Source organism: Heteronotia binoei, chromosome 12 (assembly GCF_032191835.1).
Source record: "Heteronotia binoei isolate CCM8104 ecotype False Entrance Well chromosome 12, APGP_CSIRO_Hbin_v1, whole genome shotgun sequence".
NCBI classification, from domain to species: domain Eukaryota; kingdom Metazoa; phylum Chordata; class Lepidosauria; order Squamata; family Gekkonidae; genus Heteronotia; species Heteronotia binoei.
Window position 1 is genome coordinate 53,180,451 of NC_083234.1, and position 22,936 is coordinate 53,203,386.

At 43.1% G+C, this 22,936-nt stretch overlaps 2 protein-coding genes across 8 annotated transcripts in view; both read left to right on the forward strand.

Moving 5' to 3' along the window:
- Nucleotides 1-726: 726 nt before the first annotated feature.
- Nucleotides 727-13,529, forward strand: ZBTB6 (zinc finger and BTB domain containing 6). 2 transcript variants are annotated; one of them, XM_060251121.1, is made up of 2 exons: nt 727-822; nt 9,989-13,529. In XM_060251121.1, the coding sequence occupies exon 2, from the start codon at nt 10,002-10,004 to the stop codon at nt 11,283-11,285; it is 1,284 nt and encodes a 427-aa protein (XP_060107104.1). In that variant the 5' UTR covers nt 727-822; nt 9,989-10,001; the 3' UTR covers nt 11,286-13,529. The 2 variants fall into 2 exon arrangements, with proteins under 2 accessions (XP_060107104.1, XP_060107105.1); XM_060251122.1 differs by having other exon boundaries at nt 9,992-13,529.
- Nucleotides 13,530-14,998: 1,469 nt separating this feature from the next.
- The window catches only part of RC3H2 (ring finger and CCCH-type domains 2), a 40,862-nt gene continuing 32,924 nt past the window's right edge, over nt 14,999-22,936 (forward strand). For 5 of the 6 annotated variants that reach the window (XM_060251849.1, XM_060251851.1, XM_060251854.1 and 2 more), the window contains exon 1: nt 14,999-15,111. The gene's annotated coding sequence lies outside the window, so the exon portion shown is untranslated. Of the gene's footprint in view, nt 15,112-16,130; nt 16,242-22,936 lie in introns of those variants that run through there. The other variant, XM_060251850.1, reaches the window with a different exon arrangement.

Here is a 22,936-nt window from a genome sequence, read left to right on the forward strand (position 1 = left end):
AACAGCTGTGTCCTGATGTTTAATAGAGTTGCCAACCTCCAAGTGCCACCTGGATATAGGGTTGCCAACTGCAGAATGGGAAATTCCTAGAAATTTGGGGGTGGAGCCTAGGGAGGACAGGGATGTCAGTGAGGTACAATGCCAAAGAGTCCACCCTCCAAAGCACCTATTTTATCCAAGTGAAGTGATCTCTGTATTCTGGAGATGAGCTGTAATTCCAAGGGATGGAGATCTTCCACTACTGCATTTAATCACCAGACGATCAAGATCAGTTCCCCTGGAGAAAATGGCTGCTTTGGAGGGTGAATGCTATGACATTATACCCTGCTAAGGTTCCTCCCCTCTAGGCGTCACTCCCAAAATCTGGTATTGCCCAATCTGGAGCTGTCAACACGTTTATTTAGCAGCAAGTACTGTTTCTTTTCACCAGTCTTATTTTCCAGAGTACACTGAGGAACTGCAGCCTGCAAGACTTGACTGCAACTCTGTGTAGAGTTCTAGCTTTGCATTTCTGGCTGCTGCAGAAAAGAATCAGTTCTTCCCACCTGACTTGAAGATCTGACACTAAGCCATCATATACCTTTCATGTACATTTAGGGGCGGGTGAATTAAGAGAGTTTAGAATCTTGTTATCATCCAGTGTCTCCCCATTGGTTGCAAAAGTAGCCAATAAGGAAAGGGCTGCAGGCATTTTTGGTTGCATGTTTTCCGGGTTAAGGGGGAGGTTGCTCGGAGGAGCTCCGGAAGTTTATTGCAGGGGTTAAACAGCTGTTCCTGTGTCTGGCGAGAAGTACGGCTGGGTCCTACCATCTGCAGCAACAGGTGAGCAATGTGGGGCAAAGAACTGCGGACTGCAGGGCAGGGAGGTTGGATAAACTTGCATTTTCTAAAGGAAAGGAAGACGGGTGATTGAATAAATTGGATTCTCCATCCTCAGGCTGAATAAAGCCTGCCCCTGCCTCCCGACTGCTGGCATTCCAAGAAGATCTCCTATCCAAGTACTTGCCAGAGTCGGCCCTGCTTAGCTGCCAAGATTGGGTTTGTTTGGGCTATCCATGTCAGGGCAATTCTTTAAGTGTATATACAACTGCTGAACAACAAAATACTGCAGCATATGAACAAACCATGAACCACTAAAAAAGGATGGACTGGCAGTTTCTCAGAGGAGGGTGGCAAAATGCAAAGGGATTTTTTACTACTTTTAATGGCTGGATAGATAAGAGAAAATTTGGCCAAATGCACCTTCTTTCCCTGCCCAACCAGATTCACTTGCCCAAATCCCCCCCTTTGTACAGTTACAAAATGGAGAGACTGTGCTGAAATGACATTTCTCTTCAGGCTTTCCAAGTAGTCTGGTCAAAAGGTGGTTAGTTTTGTTATCCTTCAATGTTATGAATTCACAGCTGCAAAGGTTATTCTTATGGTAATTAAGGCAGGTCCAGTGACTATTACTGGAGAGCAGTATTGAGTCTTTGAAATTACCAAAATGTTCTACTCTTTGCCCTTCTCTGCTTGGTGATTGTGGGAAGAAGCTCTCCCAAGAAGAAGGGGGTCAGAAGGGGGGGGGGGGCAGATACCTTGGGGACTCTGAAGTGAACACACACAGGCATGTGGTCTGAAGAGAGGTGACCAGCCAGATGGAGGATAAAGGTAAAATTGAAATGAACAAGGCTTAAACTACAAACCATGAACCACTAAAAATTTCTCTCTTTAACATCATAGGAATATACTTTAGATCTACAGAAAGAGGACTGTATTTGTTTTTTTAAAGGCTCATATGCTGCAGTATTTTGTTGTTCAGCAGTTGTTTATACACTTAAAGAATTGCCCTGACCTGGATAGCCCAAACAAACCCAATCTTGGCAGCTAAGCAGGGCCGACTCTGGCAAGTACTTGGATAGGAGATCTTCTTGGAATGCCAGCAGTCGGGAGGCAGGGGCAGGCTTTATTCAGCCAGTTCTCTGAATATCTTCCATGCCCCAGTAGAGGTAAGTCACCAGAAGTCACCATGACTTCCAGGAGCAGACACACAAAAATGCAAAAAGAAGAATTAAGAACCTGAAAGGTTACATGGATACAAATTAGGGGAGGCAATGTAAAATCAATAAATATGCAACATAAACATTACAAATTATCAGAAATGCATGTATTTATTACAAATTAATTTAAAAACAATTATAGGTCCTGTCATGAGCCTGAGCCTGCTAGTGAGGCCTAGTGGCTCTGGAAAAACCTATATTAGAGTAACTACTGGTTCTACATTTCCCAGGCCACCCTTGGACCCTTTGATTGGTCAACAGGGGATTTGGAAGGAAAACTTACACCAACAGAGGGTGGTGCCTGGGAAGAAGGAATCAAAGGCCTCACACAAAGTGAGAGACTGTTCACTCCTAAGGAGCAGAGCTGAGGAGAGGCTGCTGCAGACGGAGGGAACCCTCATACAGTAGGGGTGAATCAGCTTGAAGCTAATCACCAAGAGACAGCTAGGAACGGTCTAGATCAGGAGTGTCAAACTCATTTGTTACAAGGGTAGGATCTGATATAAATGAGACTGTGGGGCCGGGCCATGTGTGTCATAAAATGTAATGCCAGGTAGCAGAGATATAAACTTTATAAAGAACACAGACAACCATAATTAAGGAATTTTTAAACTTAAAATACAAACATGCTTAAAATTCTTGCAATATTTTGTTTAAAATTGAAAGGTGGGAGTATAATGGGATTTGGCAATGCAGTTTTAAAAATAAAACATTAAAAAGCACAAGGATCACAGCAGAAACTAAAAATATAAAATGCTCTGCGTACAGGAAAAGATGAAATGGCTTCTCCCACGCCAATTCTACTTAGATTGGCAATGGCTCTCCTATGTAATATCCCCCTTTGGCTGTGGGTTCCCAGGTTAGAGTACTTACTAGGCGCTAGTTCTCAGATCCATTCAGCAGAGACAAGCTGGCTCAAAGCATCAACCCTTTACTTGAAAGGACACAACTTCAGGAAGCAACTGCTTCAGCTGGCTATAGGAATGCTGGAAAGTGAAACTTGAGCCCCATTCCATTAAAAAACATTTCAGCACAGACAAAGTTGCAAGGAAAACATGGAATGAATTTTCCACTAAGGTCTCTATCTGGGCACAGAGACCTTATTGGAAAATCCATTCCACATTTTCTTTGCAGCTTTGCAAGCCCAGAATTTCCTGCTGCATCCAGTATGACAAGGCAGAAGGAGGTGGGAACTTCAGCAGCCTTGGAGCTTCAAAGGGTGAGGACATGAGAGGGAGAAGTGGGGAGAAAAGAGCCATGGGCCTTATTGGGCTGGATATTTGACACCCCCTGGTCTAGATAAAACATGTTAGGGTGTTTTATTTTCTTCACCTACCTTTACTGTTCTCATTATTTTACTAATTATTTGAAAACCAATTATTACTAGACCTCTTAAATAAAATTATTATTCTGCTTTGGTCCTCATGCCTAGGGTTGCCAAGTCCAATTCAAGAAATATCTGGGGACTTTGGGGGTGGAACCATAAGCAAAGTTGTGACAAGCACAATTGAACTCCAAAGGGAGTTCTGGCCATCACATTTAAAGGAACAGCACACCTTTTAAATGCCTTCCCTATGTTAGAAATAATGGATAGGGGCACCTTCTTTTGGGGCTCATAAAATTGGACCCCCTAGTCCAATCCTTTTGAAACTTGGAGAGCATTTTGAGGAGTCATCAGATGCTATGCTGAAAATTTGGTGCCTCTGCCTCAAAAAACAACCCTTCCAGAGCCCCAGATACCCCCAGATCAATTCTCCATTATACCCTATGAGAATCGATCTCCATAGGGAATAATAAAGTGCACAGCAGACATTTCCCTTCCCCCCCAATGTTTATGACAACTCTGAAGTGGGGGAGGGCCTGCTCCCACCTGGCGATTGGCATCTCTACTCACGAGTTGCTGAACTACCAACTTCTTCAAAGTAACACAGAGCAACCAAAGGTTCAAGTTTACTTTCCTATGCAAACGACCTCTGAAAAGATTGTGCAACCAATGGAGGGTCTGGGCTAGGCTTCCCAAATCCCCCGCTTGGCCTGGAGACCCCCGATTTGGAGCCTCCTCCCCCCGCACGGCAAAAAAGGGAAAGCGGGAGGGGGGGAGAATGGCAGCCCTTCCCACCCAGCCCCGATCGCAGCAGCCAGAGCTCTTCCATTTTCTCAGGCTGCTTCCTGCCCCCAGTCAGCTGGCCGGTGAAGGGAGGGGAGCCCAGCCCCGCCCCCAAAGGGCCATGTGCCTTTGCACCTCCGGAGGTGAGTGAGTTCTGCCGGCTTCCTATTCCATGCCATAAAGTGCCCAGCTGGTGTGCCTGTGTTGCTGTGAGAAGCTGGCAGCAACTTGTGAGTAGAGAGGCCAGTCCCCTGCATCAGATTTGCCAGAAACGGGGGGGGGGGGGGGTGAAGGGGGGTGAAGAGGGAAACGTCTTCATTATTCCCTATGTGAAGATCAATTCTCATAGGGTATAATGCAGAATTGATTTGGAGGTTTCAGGGGCTCTGGGGGAGCTGTTTTTTGAGGTAGAGGCACCAAATTTTCAATATAGTATCTAGTGCCCCTCCCCAAAGTACCCCCCAAATTTCAAAACGATTGGACCAGGGGGTCCAATTCTATGAGCCCCAAAAAAGGTGCCCTTATCCTTATTTCCTATGGAAGGAAGACATTTAAAAAGGTGTGCTGTCCCTTTAAATATGATGGCCAGAACTCTCTTGGAGTTCAATTATGCTTGTCACACTCTTGTTCCTGGCTCCGCCCCAATGTCTCCTGGCTCCACCCCCAAAGTCCCCAGATATTTCTTGAATTGGACTTGGCAACCCTAGTCTGGGCTGCTTTCACAGTCACTGGAAGCAGCCATGTTCTTCTGCCTGCTCCCCCCCTGCCCCCATTCAGCCTTAAAGACACAGACACCCCATCCCAAGAGGAAGCCTTTCCAAGAGGAGTCTGAAGCCTCCGGAGGTGGAAAGGCACATGGCAGCTGTGGGGGCGGGGCTTCCCCCCACCGGCTAGCTGACTAGTAGCAGGAAGAAGCCTGGGAAAGTGGGAGAACCCTCCCCCTGGGACCTGGGAATTGGCAAGCCTACTCATGCTAAATTTGGTCACATATAAAGTAAAATCTACTGGGAAATAGTGAACATAAGGAGTTGGGGTGGGTGCTCTGGTCCCTCCCAAAGAAGTCCGTACCAGAGTGGTGACAACCCACATACAGCTTCCCTGATTCCCTGCCTATGACAGGCTAAATGCAACATAAATATTACAAATTATCAAAAATGCACATATTTATTAAAAATTAGTTTAAAAAAACTATCTCTCCATCTATCTTCTATCTAGGGCTTTTTTTGAGCAGGAATGCATTTCCAGCTGGCTTGGCACCAGGGGGTGTGGCCTAGTATGCAAATTAGTTCCTGCTGGGCTGCTTCTACAAAAAGCACTGAGTAAAACAATGATTATGTCAGGGTGTGTGGCCTAATATGCAAATGATTCCTGCTGAGACTTTTCTACAAAAAAGCTCTGTATCTACCTGCCTGCCTATCTATCTATCTACTCAATAAGAATTACAAATTGCACGACACACTAATTGTTATACTGGCTCCCTATTTACTTTTGGAATTGAATTTCCTGGACCAAAATAGGAGGGTACACAATTGAAATACCATTTTGATTATATGTACCTGATTTGGACACAGGGCCATAGTACATCCTTATTTATTTATTGAATTTCAAAGGCTGCCCTTCCCTGCAAGCAGGGCTCAGGGCAGCTAACAACAAAACGAGAACAATAAATAAATACAAGTTAAAACCAAAGATTAAAATAGCAGTAGCATATGAACAATAAAAACAATACGTATTTCAAGATGGTGGGAAAGAATTTAGTGTCCAGGAACCATCTAGGCGGGAGGATTCCAAGGAGGGAAGTGCCAGATTGTGTACTGTTCCACTGCTGTCCTCAGCCAGATGCCTGGCAGAACATCTATAGACAAACAGCTTAGCTCTGATACTATCTCAGGTGTGAGTTTTCTAAGCTTTTTCTGTATCTAGTTGGGATATTGAATAGAATATAGTTTGCATTTGGAACAGACAGCCTAACTGTGGACTGTAAGACTGCAGTACTTCCAGTTCCCTGATGGTGGTGAGAGAGAATTGCCCATAGTAAAAATGGGGGCCTGTGGTGTCCATTTTACTACAAAGGCCTGATTTTCATTGTCACCTTACAGAGGGGGTGGGCAACCTGGGATGCAATACTGGGGAGAGTATTCCTCTCATATTTTCTGCTCATTCCATTCAACAGCTGAAACACCAATCACAGTTCATCTTTACTACAAGCTGGTCATATTGTGTTTATAATGGATTCAACCAGTGTTAGTGCATGGTTCAATTTCTTGAAATAACATTTTAGTTATCCTTCAGATTAGAGGAAAGGTGTCAAGGGCCGGGTCTGACATAAATATCACTTTGTTGGGCAGGGGGGCCATAGATGCCGTAACAAGCCAAAATGGCGTCTAAAAGCACAAAGACATTGTAAAACATTAAGGCATTAAACATTAAAATACAATGATGCTATAAATCAAAAAGAACAATAAAGTATAGAGGCAGTATTCCTGTGGTTCTCTTCAGCATTAAACAATATCGGTCACTGGTCCTCAGAGGGCGCAACTTTTACGATATTAAACAGCAGTTAGTTCCAGGCAGTTTGGCAGCCGTCTCCTGCCTTAGTTGTTATACGCTAGATAAAACATTTCCGTTTTACAGCCCCTGAAGAACTGGGAAAGGTCCCACAGGGCCCTGATATCCTCTAGGAGAGTATTCCATAACACAGGCACTGCCGCAGCCTCTGGTGGAACTCAGCCTGGCCTCCTTTGGCCCAGGGATAGAGATTTATGAGAAAAATTAAAATCCAGATGGGAACACAGAAATCCAATCTTAAAAAAAAACTTTTTCAGAATAAGCCATAATAATTTCCTCAATATAAATTGTGCTTGTCAGAAGAATCCACCCAACCACCCTCCTTCCTTTCCTCCATCTGAAGAAGTGTGCTTGCATACAAAAGCTTATACCTGGAATAAAACATTGTTAATCTTAAAGCTGTCATGGAACTCCAACTTTGCTTTCTCACTCTCTTTCCTCCTCAAAAGAGGAAGAGCAGCCCTGGAGAAGGAAGCAGAAGCTCTGTGGAGAGCCAGTTTGGTGTAGTGGTTAAGTGTGCGGACTCTTATCTGGGAGAACCGGGTTTGATTCCCCACTCCTCCACTTGCACCTGCTAGCATGGCCTTGGGTCAGCCATAGCTCTGGCAGAGGTTGTCCTTGAAAGGGCAGCTGCTGTGAGAGCCCTCTCCAGCCCCACCCACCTCACAGGGTGTCTGTTGTCAGGGAGGAAGGTAAAGGAGACTGTGAGCCGCTCTGACACTCTTCGGAGTGGAGGGCGGGATATAAATCCAATATCTTCTATCTTCTGTAGGCTTCCCAAACCTCCCGCTCTGGTGGGAGACTTCTGGGTTCGCAGCCTCATCTCCCGCTCTTCAAAACTCTGGAAGCGGGGGTGAGGGGTGGAACAGGGGGGAGAACATACCTTTAGGCTTCATGTTGTAGAGCTCCTGAGCCGTTTGCAAAATGTCTGCCCCTTTAAGGCTGGGCAGGAAGCAGAAAGGGCTTCTGAGAACGGCCCCTCCCTTTCTTTGCTTTCGTTTTCACAGGAAGTAGAGTTGTCCGGAGGAAGATCTGGTAAGTGTGTGTGTGAGAGAGGGAGGGGGCAGGGGATTCCCTAGTTTGGAGGCCCTCCCCCCCTTTAGAAAGCGTGGGGGGGGAGGGAAATGTCTACTAGGCACTCTATTATTCCCTGTGGAGAACGATTCCCATAGGGAATAATAGGAAATTGATCCGTGGGTATTGGGGGCTCTGGGGGGGCTATTTTTGAGGTAGAGGCACCAAATTTTTAGTATAGCATCTAGTGCCTCTCCCCAAAATACCCCCCAAGTTTCAAAACAATTGGACCAGAGGGTCCAATTCTATGAGCCCCAAAATATGGTGCCCCTATCCTTAATTATTTCCTATGGAAGAAAGGCATTTTAAAAGGTGTGCTGTCTCTTTAAATGTGATGGCAAGAACTCCCTTGGAGTTCAATTATGCTTGTCACATCCTTGTTCTTGGCTCCACCCCAATGTCTCCTGGCTCCACCCCCAAAGTCTCCTGGCTCCACCCCCAAAGTCCCCAGATTTTTCTTTAATTGGACTTGGCAACCCTAATCTTCTGTGTGTGCGAGACAGAGAGGCTTGTCTTTGTATCTCTCCCAAACAAAGCAGGAAGCAGCCAGGGAACTCTCTCTCTCTCTCTCTTTCTGTAGGGGGAGGGGGGAGGGAGACAAGAGGCAGGAAGCAAAGAGCCATTGAGGTTGCAGGGGAAAAACAAGCTATGGTGTGGCTGCAGGACCAGCCCTCGAAAAGGAAGCAGAAGGAAGTTTCTCATGGGCTGCATCTGAGCACTGTGGGCTATCTGTTTGACATTTCTGGATTAGAGGATAATTAAAAGACAATTAGAGGGAAAGGCTTTTCTCTATTATGATTGGATTATTTTTCATTATACATTCCTAATATTAGAAATCAGAGTTACAAACAATGTGATCTGATGTGTATCTTCATTTTTATGGGTATTTTTTTTCTTTGTCCTCTATTGGTTTGGGCCACTTCACCCATTGAAAAGCCTTTCTAATTATTACTAAATTTATTCTAATATTAACACTGTGCTGCTTAAACTCTTTTATCATGGAGGTGCCTTTTCTTATTTTGTATACTGTGTTTTAAAAATTGATCATAACTGCTTGGTAAATAGAAGCTGACATGTATTTACTCAGCCTAGGACAAGTTGTGTTGGAAGCCTCACTATTTATCTGACTTTTATCTCACCCTAACCTGCAAATGGGCTCAGGGCAGCTCACAACATGCAAGTACAACAATTTTTTTAAAAAATAAAATGTAATATGATAAAAGATTAAAATTCAGTTCTATACATAAATCACAAGATGGCGATAATGCATTTCAAGTGCTCTCAGAAAAATTTAGCCCTTGTATGTGCACATAAATCTACCAAAGGCAACCAACCCATTAGGAAAACCAGCAAACTCATTAGCTATACTTTTGCCCACTTTAATCTCACAAGAAAACTTTTTCATTAACAAGATCTGCTCTTTTGTGACAGTACCCTAATTTTCCCCATGTCTGGCTATTAGTAATTTAGCTAACATTAAGAAAGACTCTGGCCTTATGGCATATTGTGCCTTAATGGCACACACAAATCCAAATTGTTAGAAACTAGAGCCCTAACAATACAAATGTTAATGGGAAAAAGCCCCAATTTTTAAATTCACTAGTCACACATTATTAAGGCCATGTGGCCTCCATCAGTTTTGTTAATCAAATATGTGCCTAAAGTTCCATGCTCCAGGGATGCATGAATCTGCTTTGTATCAGTGCCATGGTAAATAGGGATGAGGCATAAGCCTCCCCCCACCTACATACACACATTGTACACCCCATCATGTGCTTTAGTCCTAATGGAAATCAGGCCTGTGTATAACTGGGGATTTAGTTCTGATCACAGAGCTTCCAAATCACATCTGTCTACCAGTTACATGAGGGACATGAGGACTTGATAATGTGTGAACTGACTTTCACCCTATCATGTAGAATGACTGACATTCAAGAGCCAGTGTGGTGTAATCTGGAAAATTGGGTTCAATTCCATGTTCCTCCACATGAAGCCAGCTGGGTGACCTTGGGTCAGTTAGAGCTGTCTCAGCCCAAAAATAAGCCTAGCTCACCATCTAGGAGTGCATAATGCTAAAAAGAGCAGTACTTCAGGCAGCCAGACAATCTTAGGATTTCCTGTCTATACCACACAGAGAACTAAACAGTAATTATTATTACTGATGTTCTTGGCTTGTTGATCGCTCTTGTATGTTTCTTAGCAGGACAGTGGCCATGGCTGCCGATTCAGATGTGCTCCATTTCCAGTTTGAGCAACAAGGGGATGCCGTGCTGCAGAAGATGAACATCTTGCGGCAACAAAACCTCTTTTGTGATGTTTCAATCTACATCAATGACACCGAGTTTCAGGGGCATAAGGTGATTTTTGCTGCTTGTTCCACCTTCATGAGGGACCAGTTTCTGCTCAGTCAGTCCCAGCAAGTGCGCATCACCATCTTGCAGAGTGCCGAGGTAGGCAGAAAACTGCTGCTCTCCTGCTACACTGGTGCTCTGGAGGTGAAAAAGAAGGAACTCTTGAAATATCTCACAGCTGCAAGTTACCTGCAGATGGTGCATATTGTGGAGAAATGCACCGAGGCACTATCACGGTACCTGGAAATGGATGCTTCTGTGGAGGGAAACAGCAGAAGCCCTGAAAAATGCCACTCTTCTGACATGGAGCTAGGAGGCAAAGAGGCCAGTCTGGATAAAGACTGTGAAATTATTGAGATTTCAGAAGACAGTTCTGTGAATTTAGATGATAATATAAAGCAGGAAAAAGGAGATGTTCAGCAGCCACCCCTGCAAGATTTAGTACCAGAAAGGAAGGATGTAAAAAGCCCCGAGATATCAACTGTTGAAATAGGATACAAAGATGACGAAATCTGCATTTTCCAAATGGATTCTATCAATGCACCTGGTGTAGAAAATGAGCAGTATTCACAACCATCTACCTCCTCTAAAACAAACTTATATTTTCCTGAAACTCAACACTCTTTAATCAACTCAACTGTTGAGAGCAGAATTTCAGAAGTGGCAGGGGGTCAATTCCCAGGCTTCAGGGGTGAGAACCCAGAAGGAGCTGTGAGTGCTGTGAGCGGGTTCCAAAATCCAGAGGACTCTGGCTATTCGTGGCGCCACCAGTGTCCAAAATGCCCCCGGGGGTTCCTCCACCTTGAGAACTATCTCCGCCATTTGAAGATGCACAAGCTGTTCTTGTGTTTGCAGTGTGGGAAAACTTTCACGCAAAAGAAGAACCTGAACCGGCACATCCGAGGGCACATGGGGATCCGCCCATTTCAGTGCATGGTGTGCCTGAAAACATTTACTGCCAAAAGCACCCTCCAGGACCACTTGAACATTCATAGTGGGGATAGGCCTTACAAGTGTCACTGCTGTGACATGGACTTCAAGCACAAATCTGCCCTCAAGAAGCACCTGACATCTGTGCATGGGAGGGGCAATGTGGATAAAGCAGCTTTTGACTCTATTACTGAAGTCAGAATAGACTATGATTAATGCATGTGTAGTTGAGGCCTGGTTTCCTGTAAAATACTGAGATCAGCTTCCCACTGAGGCCTCAATTCAACAAGCTGGTCAGGAAGCTGCATTCCAGTATTTCCACAGGTGTTAATTTGAGGCTTGCAAATAGGCATGAGCCTGATCAATTGAGTTAAGGATCGCCTTCAAGCTGGGAAGATGAACAAAATGTCTCTTATTCCCTTTTAGACCACACATTTTTATTTAGAGAGCACAAGTGCTGTATGTGGGTGTAGTAATTATTTTGTGGACTCCTACTTTGGCTTTGTGTTAGGTATTCCACAAATAAGGCTACTAAGGTGTCAGTCCTTAAAAAGGATGACTTTGCACAACTGGGGGTTCTGTAGAGGCAAATCTGAATTTATTCCTACTCAGAAAAAATAGAGTTGGGCCATTCTTCCAAGCTCCCATTTTCTGCTGCCCCAAATAATATTGATAAATCATGTATGAGTTTCTGTAGTGGAAAGCAAACTGCAGGATGGCAGGGAAATGGATTTATACAGTTTTAAAAAATGTATATGAAGCAGCACCTTAACGCTCTCTCTATTTCTCTAAAAACAAGAACAACTTCATGTTTATCTTCCGTCTGAAATTTCCAGTTTACTTGAGGAATACTGGGAGAATTTCAGAAACGCAGAAGACCTACAGCTTTGTTTCTGACTGTTCACTTATTTACACATGTGACTCAGTTGAAGTCATTAGCTATTTAAAGTTTTACAATGTATTTATATAGGTGTAACTACATTCTGTAAGGTGATTGGATCCCAACTTGCTTCCCTTTCCTCGTTTGTGGAGTGCTATCAAATCTTCCACTGAAAGGGCCCCGAAAATCTGGGATTCTGTTGTCAAAGCAACTCAGATGCTTCTGCTGCTCAGACTTTTGCCAGCAGAGACTCACAGCTGTCTTCATCTAACAGATAATATTTGCCACCTTGGCTTATCTTGTGTGTGTGTTCCAGAAAAAGAAAGACAAGAGTTAAAAGAAAACACGCATGTCACAAATTGGTACTTTCTACTTCACTCAGTTGGGCATAATATCATGACCAGAGACCACTTCAAGTGATTTGGGAAGACATTATACTTTGACTTCATCTACTCTGTGGGATGTAGTTGGGTCTGTGGGTCGCAAGCAAAAAGATCTAGCTCAGGGGTGGCCAAACTGCAGCTCAGGAACCACATGTGGCTCTTTCGCACGTATTGTGTGGCTCTCAAAGCCCCCACTGCCCTATTGGCTGCCTTGGAAAAGGCATTTGTCTCTTTAAATCACTTCTCCAAGCTAGCCAGTAGCTTGGAGAATTCATTTAAAGTTGCTTCCTTTCCACCTCTTCTCTACTCCCATGTATTTATTTCCTTTCCTTCCTTCCTCCCTCAAACATCTGACATTCATATCTTGTGGCTCTCAAACATCTGATGTTTATTCTATGTGGCTTTTATATTAAGCAAGTTTGGCCACCCATGATCTAGCTGAAAATCTAAGCAATGGCTATGTCCATTGGTCTTCTTTGGCGTGCTGTCAGGCTGTCCCATACAATGTCAAGTTAGTTTGGTTTCCATTTTGGTAGACATGTTATAATCACACTTTTATCCTATGCTTATTTTAACGGGCTCAAGTCCATATCGATGTTTCTCCATTCCAGCTTCACAACAACCCCGTGAGACAGGCTAAGCAACAGTGACTGGTCCAAAGTCATTTAGTGACCTTTGTGGCCAAATGAAGGTTTTACCCTGAATTGTCCCAGTTCTCCACTCTCACTTCTCCTGTTGCAGTAGAAAACAACTATCCTTGCTTCATTTCTTTGCCTTCCACTTTGTTCCATACCACTGTCTTCACTAGCAAATACATATAAATATTTTAAAAGTCTGTAGCGAACTTAATAGGCTAGCTCTATTTTATGATCTGTTGGTCTTGGCTTTTGTAAATTTGGATGTAAATCTTTTGGTGTTTTAATCATTGACGCCTCAAGCCACAGAAGACTGTGTACTTGTATGGTATTCTACAATCTGGAATGTAAACCCTCCAACTCCAGTCCTTTGTAAAAGAAGTTGTGTGTGTTTATTCACAGAGCTGTATTGCAGTTTCAATAGGGGTCCATTAGCTAATTAATCTCAAAATGGTGTTCTGTAACTACAGCAAAGACAATGCTGATATATTGTTGTTGGTTTGCATACATGTTTCTTCCATTTGGTTGTACTGAAAATAAAGACTGCCCACACTGGCTGATATGCATGGCTGATACCAAAAGACTTTTAGGCCTACTTATCTTCTGGACATTACCTCAAGTCTCAGCATAGATGATGACCACTTTCTACTCAGCTAGCATAACTGGTTTATAAATAATACTTCAGATTCCCAGAAGCCCAAATTAGTTTTCTAGGTGTCACAGTTAACAAAGCACAGTCCTAGCTAAAAATGCTTGAAAATTACAAGATTAAAAGTAACCCATTGGCGCAATGGAAGCAGTAGCAGGGCTTCTGGTAGCAGAGGTTTCAAAACACGAAAATGAGATCTGCCTTTAGTTTGCAAATAGGCCTGAGTTACTCTTGAAGTTAACTGAGAAAGCGTTGCCACTCAAAAAGCGCTGGGATTGTGAGACAAGAAATAGGCGTTTTACATGTGTTAGAAAAACTGATGGTGCTTTTACTGGAATAAAAACGGTAAAGGTAGTCCCCTGTGCAAGCACCAGTTGTTTCCGACTCTGGGGTGATGTTGCTTTCACACGTTTTCACAGCAGACTTTTTACAGAGTGGTTTACCATTGTCTTCCCCAGTCATCTACACTTTCCCCCCAGCAAGCTGGGTACTCATTTTACTGATGTCGGAAGGATGGAAGGTTGAGTCAACCTGCAGCCGGCTACCTGAACCAGCTTCTGCTGGGATTGAACTCAGGTCATGAGCAGAGGGCTCCGATTGCAGTACTGCAGCTTTACCACTCTGTGCCATGGGGCTTTTTTACTGGAATAGGCAAACATTTCTGTGTTATCAAAATAATGTGTTATTTTGGTTGAAAAGGCCCAGCAGGAACTCATTTGCATATTAGGCCATACCCCCTGATGTCACCATTGTTTCACATAGGGCTTTTCTGTAGAAAAAGCCCAGCAGGAATTCATTTGCATATTAGGTCACACTCTCCGATACCAAGCCAGCCGGAACTTCATTTCTGCTCAAAAAAGCCCTGTGTTATAATTTTTATCTAATTATGATGCATCGCATAAAATGTATGGACGCTATATTCAAATATTAAATATAAGGAACAGTTCCGGGAACAGACTCTATAGGAATAGCGTTCATAGGAAGTTTACAATATAAGCCTGTAAATTCGAATCCTAAACTTGCAGAATGGACATGACTACAGAGTTAAATTAAAAAAAGGAGGAAGGGGTTTTTTTAAAGTTAAATGCGCATAAATTAACAAATTCCAACAAACGCCAGAACATCTTTGTCTGTCCCGCCCCCTTTTGGACGTTCCTGTGGGACACGGTGGATGTCATACCCAGGGAGAGACTCTATGATCCAATCCTTGTCCCTTCTAGTTCTTAGTCTCAATGGCGTCCGCCAGCTGGGATGAGGCGCCGCTTCATTCTGTTTCACATCTAGAGACGCCCCCCTCCGCACGCTTTCACGTGACTAAGGAAGTCGGTGGGTGTGGCTTCGCCTGGACGAGTCTCGCGAGATGTAGGCGGGGCCGCGATAGATGGGCGGGGCTCCCGGCTGTCACCGCGATGAGGAGACGCCGCCGCCGTCGCCGCTGGGCCGGTCCGGGGTGCGCCCCTCAGGGGGTGTGAGGAGAGGCCGGGCCCAACCGCAGGTACGGGAGATGGGCGGCGGCAGCAGCACCAGGAACACCAGCTGTAGTTGAGGGGCGGTGTCCGCCCCAGACCCCGCCCCCTCCCACCCAGACTTCCGCGGTGGGGTAGGCTGCTTGGTCTCTCGCTTGTAGGCCTCCGTGAGGACCCCCCCTCCCCCCGCAAAAGGGGTCGTGCTTTGCAGGGCAGCTATCTTCGGGCCCCCCTCGTCCCAGGTATCTGCCATATAAGACGGAAAATGGGAGTGACTCCATCCTTCGGGCCTCCTTGAGTCCCACCCCTCAGTGTGCCTCCCCCCGCACACACACACGAAGATTGTACCCATTTGCAGGCTAAGAAGAAGATGAACACAAATCCTTTCCCCCCTCCCCAGTCCTTTATTTGGGTGGGGGTGGCTGTTCAAGGATAGCTAGTTTACCTTCGTCTTGCTTCTTTTCAGGGATGTAGGGCTGATAGAGACATTGTGGGGAGAGCCGCTTTGCTTATGATCACTCTTCCCTGTGCAGAGCTTGGGGGCATTTTGTCAGGTCTCTGAAGAAGAGAATGCATTTAGCTAGCATCATGTCATGGTGCCTGCAGACTGGGAACTATGAAGGGATTGGGAAAAGGAGGATGTGAACCTTATAAGATGGTCAAAGCCCCGTGTCTGTTCCTGTAGCCATCAGTTGTCTCCCCTGGGGTGATGATTCTTCACAAAGGTGGAAACCCAAAAAGAGATGGGAGGTGGTATGCAAATTTCAACCTTTTTTCCCATCCCCTTTTCTTTTGTCTCCTATTTTCTCATGTCTTTCCCTGTCCCTCTTCTTCCCTTTCATCTTCCATTAGTTATAAACGAAAAAATGGATGTGTTCCACTGATTTAACAGCATGCTAGGCCATCTAATGTTATAATGCTGGAATTCAGCTTTAATGTTACAGATTCCTCTTCAGGCTTTGGTATTCACAGCTGCTAAGGCATGTGAAGTTACACATCCAGACTGCTCATCTTTCTATGCAATGTATGTACTTCCATTAATATCTTGGAACAAGAAGCAACATATTTAGGAAGACTACCCACTTGTCATAGTTCTTCCTCAGACATGAAATATTTTGAACATAGAAAACATTTATGTAAGGAATAGCATGTAAAACAGGTAGATATCACAGATCACTGTCACATGCATGTATTTTGCTGTTTGTATGATGTATGCTTGGAGGGTGTGATTGGTCCTTGTTTGTGTACAGGTCTCTCTCTCTGGAGTTAAATGCATGTTGCTGCTCTGTAAAGTGACAATCTACATGTATATTACAGACTTATTTCCTACATAGAGCAGTTTTCCAGGTGGGAGTACTGTCATGTTTGAAGCAGCGCCTTAACGATGGGCAGAAGATAAACAGATCTCCTCTGTATTTTAACCTGTTAAATAGTTTAGCTATTCGTGTCTTCAAAAGGATGCAAATATTTACTGCCCTTTTGGATGCAAATATTACTGCCCTTTTGGACTGATTCAAAATGAAGTATGTTGCCATCATTCTGTAGTGCATACAGAGGCTGATGTTTCAGATGAGTAGCTGGTTAATTTGATCTCACCTATGCAGTTATCTTCCTTGGTTCTATACATTTTATGCCATTACACCTTTCTCTTTGTGAGGATGCTAATATATTTACAACATAGTTGCTGTCTTCAATTTTTATTTCACTCCTATGAAAACACAGGAGAAGCTCTTTTGAATGTTAATATCTCATGGGAAAATTGTTGAAAACACAGTGATGGAAATGGCTTTGAAGCTTAGTAAGAAATTTGAATAGCCCTGATTGTCTTTCACCAAGCTGTGCTTTAGAGCCTCAAAAACATTTGCTTGGAGGTAGAAAGGATATTTGACAGTTAGCTCAGCAAGTGCTGATTTTTCATCTTTTGGAAGAATTCCACATTACTCAAAATCCTGCGTATTCCACCTTCAGAGGTTTATCCAATGTTTCAGTGGTGTGGGTAAGCCAGAGAGGACCCTCTGCAGACTGGTGTCCATGTGGCAGCAGCTACCATTCCATGTTGAAGGGCCAGAGGGGTGGGCCAATATAATGTATAGCTTTACCCAGGTATTTATATTTAAAGCATAGGCATATAAGTATTTTCTCTTGTATTTATTTGATGTTTCTTTGTTCTTTTGCTTTTTAGACATGTGGAGTTTTTCTTTTAAGCTGCTGATATTTGAATAAAGTCATCATAAACACTGAACAAACAATAAAAACCAGTCTAAAACAATTAAAATCTCTCATCCTTCTGCTGACTTAACCCTATTCACCATCTGAAAGCCACTAGCACGGAATTAATTTAGTATAACATACATTAGTCATTTTTCTTTTGAAAGGCATATGGTTCAATGGAAAACATGGTGAGCTATGGAAAAAGTGTGGGGTGTTGGGGAGGGGAGGATTAGTTTGCCTTAAGCTGTTTGCTAAGAGGTTACTTGAGTTTTAGCTGTTAAGTTTGGAAGTCCATCACAGTCTCTTGGAAGGTACATTCCGATTCTCCATCACCACAAAAAAAAAGCTTAATCTGTTCTGTCTTGTCCCATTGACTGATCAGGAGGGAAATGTTGAGTAAAGAAGGTTGCTCCTAGTTGGTGTTTCACACTTAAAAGACGAATTTCAGGCTTGCCAGCATTCACACCATGGAATGCAGAAGTTTTGCTTTCTATGGCAAACTGAGCTTAACCAGTAGTCTGAGAAAGGCATTCTGCACATGGCTAGGGCCACTGTCATCTGTATTTCATTGGGTATTCCAGGATTCAGCCTTGGCTCAAAATGAGCCTTGGTTGTGGCAGACATCACGCAATATGCAGAAATAAGTGAGTCTGTTCTATCTAGAGGAGGTTTATTTAGGCTTCTAGTCATCACATCTAAACGATGCAGAGGGCTATTATTGTGATTGCTATTCCTTCCTTGGTTTTGGCTATGACTCGGGTCTCCTTATGGCTGCTATGGAAGCAAACTGGTGTGTAAAGAAGCAAAGGCTCCTCCGTAAGTAATTCCATGTTTGAACCTTCGTAAGTGTAAATAGGGAACTGATTTGGGTACTTGGAACTCTTCTCCTTTGTGTTAACAGGATAGGTAATTCATATTCAGCTTTGACAGATGGGAGGTAAAAGTTAAAATCTCACTATTTACAGTGGTGCCCCAGTTTACAGTTCATTCTTGTGAGATTATGGAAGTCTGTTTATTTTAAATGAAATTTAGTTCAAGATAAAACTGCTTTATATTGCAGCATCACACCATGTAAGCATAATTAATTCAAACAAAACCTATCATGATTAGATTTAGTCCACAGGATTTCTATGTGTAATTTAATTATGTACTACAATTTGTGGTTTTCCCCATGCTGAATACATTCACTTAAAACCCAGTTAGGCCACATAAAAATGATAAATTATTGTTCCTAGTGTCCTTTGTTGTTTGTCCTGAACAGCTCAAAATCTGAGAGATACTGCATCAGAGCATGGACAATCTATTTGGTGGTCATAGCTAATAGCCATTGGTATTCTTTCTCGGAACAAACTTGAAAGTTCAGCAAAGCTGGAAGGGGCTTGCCTATTGCCAGTTGCTTTGGGTGCCCACTGCCCACGGTTCAATTGCAAAGCAATATAGGATGTGTTCTAGGTTATGTAGTAAATTCAGTCCAACCAGCCAAGAGACAGAAGAGACCAGCCTATCTCACTCCATGACCTGAGAATGCCTCAAAATTCTGGAGCAGGCTGAGGTCCACAGTGAGCCAGTTGATGCAGAAACAATACCCCAAATTAGCTTTAAAACCTAGTTCTCACCAAGCAATTCAGCCTTAAGATGCTTTCTGGAATATGCTTGGGCTTCCAGAAATCTTCAGGGGGAGGGAGTAGCTCAAATGGAAGTGAACCATTAAGAATACTCTGCTGGGCAGATTGCGTCATATAAACCTGGCACAATGAAGGAGGATTCAGAGATCAGGATCAGTTGACACTGATGGACCACCATGGAAGTGTCAGCCTCACACGTGTTTGGCCCATGCCACCATGCCCTGTCTGCTGGCTCTTGTCCATAGGAATGGTCATGAGTCCATGTTTTGCTTATGAAATTCTGAAATGAAAGCATCATATACAGTTATGGTTAAGTCCTCAATAAATTAAAAATAATAATGGGCTTGATCTAACTACCTTTATCACTGATGAAAAAAGGGAGAAAGTGGTTCAGTTATGACCAGCATAAAGCCATACTTGATCATGGGATTTACATGTGATGGGGGTAGTTATGAAGAGGGGAATTGGGTGAGATTAATCTATGAAGCTGATCACATCCAGCCCAATAACTTTTAACTAATTGTGCCCAGAGGAGGAGCCAGTGTAGCTTAATTTTAATAATCAAAAAAGGAATTGGCTGATCCTATAGGAACACCTTCCTGGATAAATGAGTGACCACCTTGTCTAACATTCTGGCTGCAGTCACAAGAAGCCACCAAAGAACCCCACGCCTTCATGAGCTTCCCCATTTGTTAAGGTTTTTTCAGGGGTCCTGCTCTCTGTGCCCCTGTCCTCAGAGGTGAGGCGGATGTCTATCAGAGACAGGGCCTTCTCACCTGGCACAGCTTTAGGAAACATGAAAGCTCTACTCTCCCTACCCCAGTTTTTGATTGATGCGCACTCCCTTGAATTATGCTTTCAATTTCAATTACAATTATGCTTTCAATACTTTTTAAAAAAAGATTAAAACCCCTTTGTGCTTATCTCCCAGTTTTGGCTGTGGTTGCTGCTGTTTGAAAACTGTTGTTTTGTTGGGATCAGTTTTTTAGTGGGGGTTTTTTTGTTGCCTCAAAAGTCAGGGTCTTGAAAGACTATGAACATTTTAAATTTTTAAAAAGAGTGTGAGTGGACTGCCTCTATGCCTGGAGCACTATTGTCCCATTGAGATCAAAACTTACACCAAGAAGTGGTTCTGTGGAGATGGTCTCTAAAAAGCATTAAAAGACTGTGGACTGGAGCTACTTGGGCATGCAGAATTTGTGCCATTCTTTGGATCCCTGCTTAAGTCATTATAGCTGAATTCATTAAATGTTTCTAATAACTTGCTGTTCCACTGTCATTTAATTAAAAGCCTCTGAAATGCTAAATGTGGAACAAATGCTGATGGTGAAGGAATGTTTTTGAAGTATTATGGTCCACAGTGTTGATGTGCCCTTTGGTGCCACAGTCCCAAACACCACAGGGTTTAACTACAGTGGGACAGGGTGATAATGAAATAGACAACTACCAGCTTAAGCATTATTGTGGGCACTGCTGCATTTAGTCAATTGGTGATGAGTAGTGTGGTCCTTTCACGTCTATGTTTTTGAATTATATCTTCAAACATTTACATTGGCCACCTTGTAGGACTGGGTTTTTGAAAGATGGGCAATAGCGTTGCTTTGAAGGAAGCAAAACCAATGAACAATGGCCATGGTGGGTGTGATGTCCTGGTCATGGAGTGGTAAAATGTTACACCAGAAGGAGTCCTCTGTTTCAGAAACACCAAAGCAGCACACAAATTCAACTTCAAACAAATCAGAAAGAGTAAATCCTTCCAAATGCTAGAAATTCTGCATGGAGATAAGAACACTTTGTATCAAATATATCCTGTTGCTTTGAAGGCATTAGGTAGCCAAGGTTCCAAACAGAATTTTTAAACAGATGGTTGTAATTAAAATATATTCAAAAGAAGAGAGGGAAGCAAGTCCTTAAATCAGCATCATTCTAGTAAGTATTTTATGTGTTGCTGCTAATTAAATTGTCGAGCAGCCAAAACCCAACTGAACTATGAAGCTAGAAGTTGGTAGAATTCCGGTGAAGTCAAGGACTGCTCCAGTTTAAGAGCCCTTTTGAATATGTAAAGGGAATGATGGTTGCCTGATTTGAGAGAGATCTTGGTCCAAGCTTTGTTTCATGTCTCCAGGTCCACCCCACATGGAATACTGAGCTGATTCTGGCAAGTGCAGCAAAATAGGCGTTCTTCTCAGGGCACTTAATGTGTGTTGCTGAGTAGCAGGAGCGCTAATGCAGAAGATTTGTTAGCCCCAAGAAACTGTCCAGCAGGTTTCCCAGTTGGTGGTACCCAAAAGCCAAGAGCTGTTTGGCAGCTGTTCTGGGTTTTAGCTGTGGGTGTAGCTATTCTCTTGGAGCGTTACTGGGCATCTGGTAGTGGACAGTGGTGGTAGTGCAAATGGAGATGCTGACTCTTAAGATTCCAGATGTTGGCTCTAGGATTTATTGCTGTTGGTTTTAATTTTTACTTTTAAGCAGTTTTACTGAAGGCTCTCTGTACTGCGTGCTGATTTCATTAAAAAACTGAAATTTTGCAACCTGCACAAGTCAAGCAAATACTTTTGGGCTGAATCCCATAAATCCATTCTGCTAACAGTGGCACTTTCACAATGCAGAAAGCCTTCGAAATTAGGAGAATGCTCTTTGTAACAGAGGAAAGCATTGACATTAGGGAAGTAGATCCATGGGACCTTTTTACATAATTTATTCCAGGGTTTTGTGGGTTTTTTGTGAGTAATGGAGCTCTGTCTCCAGCCTCTGAGGATTTTATTAGGCCACACTTTGGGATGCACATCTGCATCGATAAGGACCAGAAACTTGCATTTTACTGAAGGCTGGGCTTCTCAAGAAGTTGAATTCTTGGGCCAGTACTTTATTTGGCACTTCTGCCTTCCACTTTATATGTCAGGCATGTGCACATCACTAGTTATGCTATATAGGAAAAACTTTATTTGAAATTGGGGAGGGGGAATATGTTTTAATCTGCAGTATGAGTTTCCTGAAACTGAGACATTTAAGAAGAAAGGAATGGTTAGATGGGCTCAACAGCAGCCTCAGCAGCACGTCTACCTAATGCTGTGTCTGTATTTTAGTTGTATAACTGAAGCTTCATTGTTTCAATCACATAAGGCCACTTTTAACACTATGTCTCTATAGGGGAGCACCCAGAAATAGCCGCTAAGAAATGGCTAGAGATCTGTGTCTTTAAAAATATCGGAGGGTTTCCTTTGAAGCGAACAGATCCATGCAAGATTTTGATGAAAATGTCTTTGGTCATTTTTCTGAACTACTCTCCCCTTACATATTTGAGAAACATAAATATAGAAATGCAATGATGTCAGTAGCTGCAGGGCTTGGATGCATTTGAAAAAGGCTATAGATCTAAGGTGTGTTCTTTATATCTACCTTCAGAGGGGTTTAAACAGTCTGTTTGCATTTGGGGAGGGGAGATTATCTGACTTGATAATCATTCAGCTGTATGGCTTTCATATCCTACTTGCATGTCTAGTAGGCCACTAATAAATCAGATACAAGTCTCTTTGGGTGGAGCTGAATGAAAGATATTGATGATTGTCTTGTCTGCTTTAATAATGCTTTTGGTAGTGTAGTGTAGTGTTCTGAAGTTATGCTGTTTTCTGCTGGGAATCATGGAATCAGCATGTACAGAAGCCATGTGGGATGAGAACTGGAAGAGAATTATGTGAGACTGAGTGAAAAAGCTGCCTCAGATTGGGGACATAAATATTTTTTTTAATCCCAAATGACCTCTTTAGCTTGAGCCAGGTTGAGCAGGCAGATGCATCAAATTATTTTCCACTGCACTTTATGTAATGATAACTTACTTATTCTAAAAGATGTATCTTATTTCTAAGCCCTAAAATCATGCTACTGAAGTGGAATTGGTATGCAGATCAATTATTTGGTCAAATTTGAAGCCTATTTACTATAGTCAAATATTCTGTGAAGTCAAGAATGCCCTGTTTAAGTGGCAACTCCCTCCTTTTAATGCCCTGTGTTTTTTGTA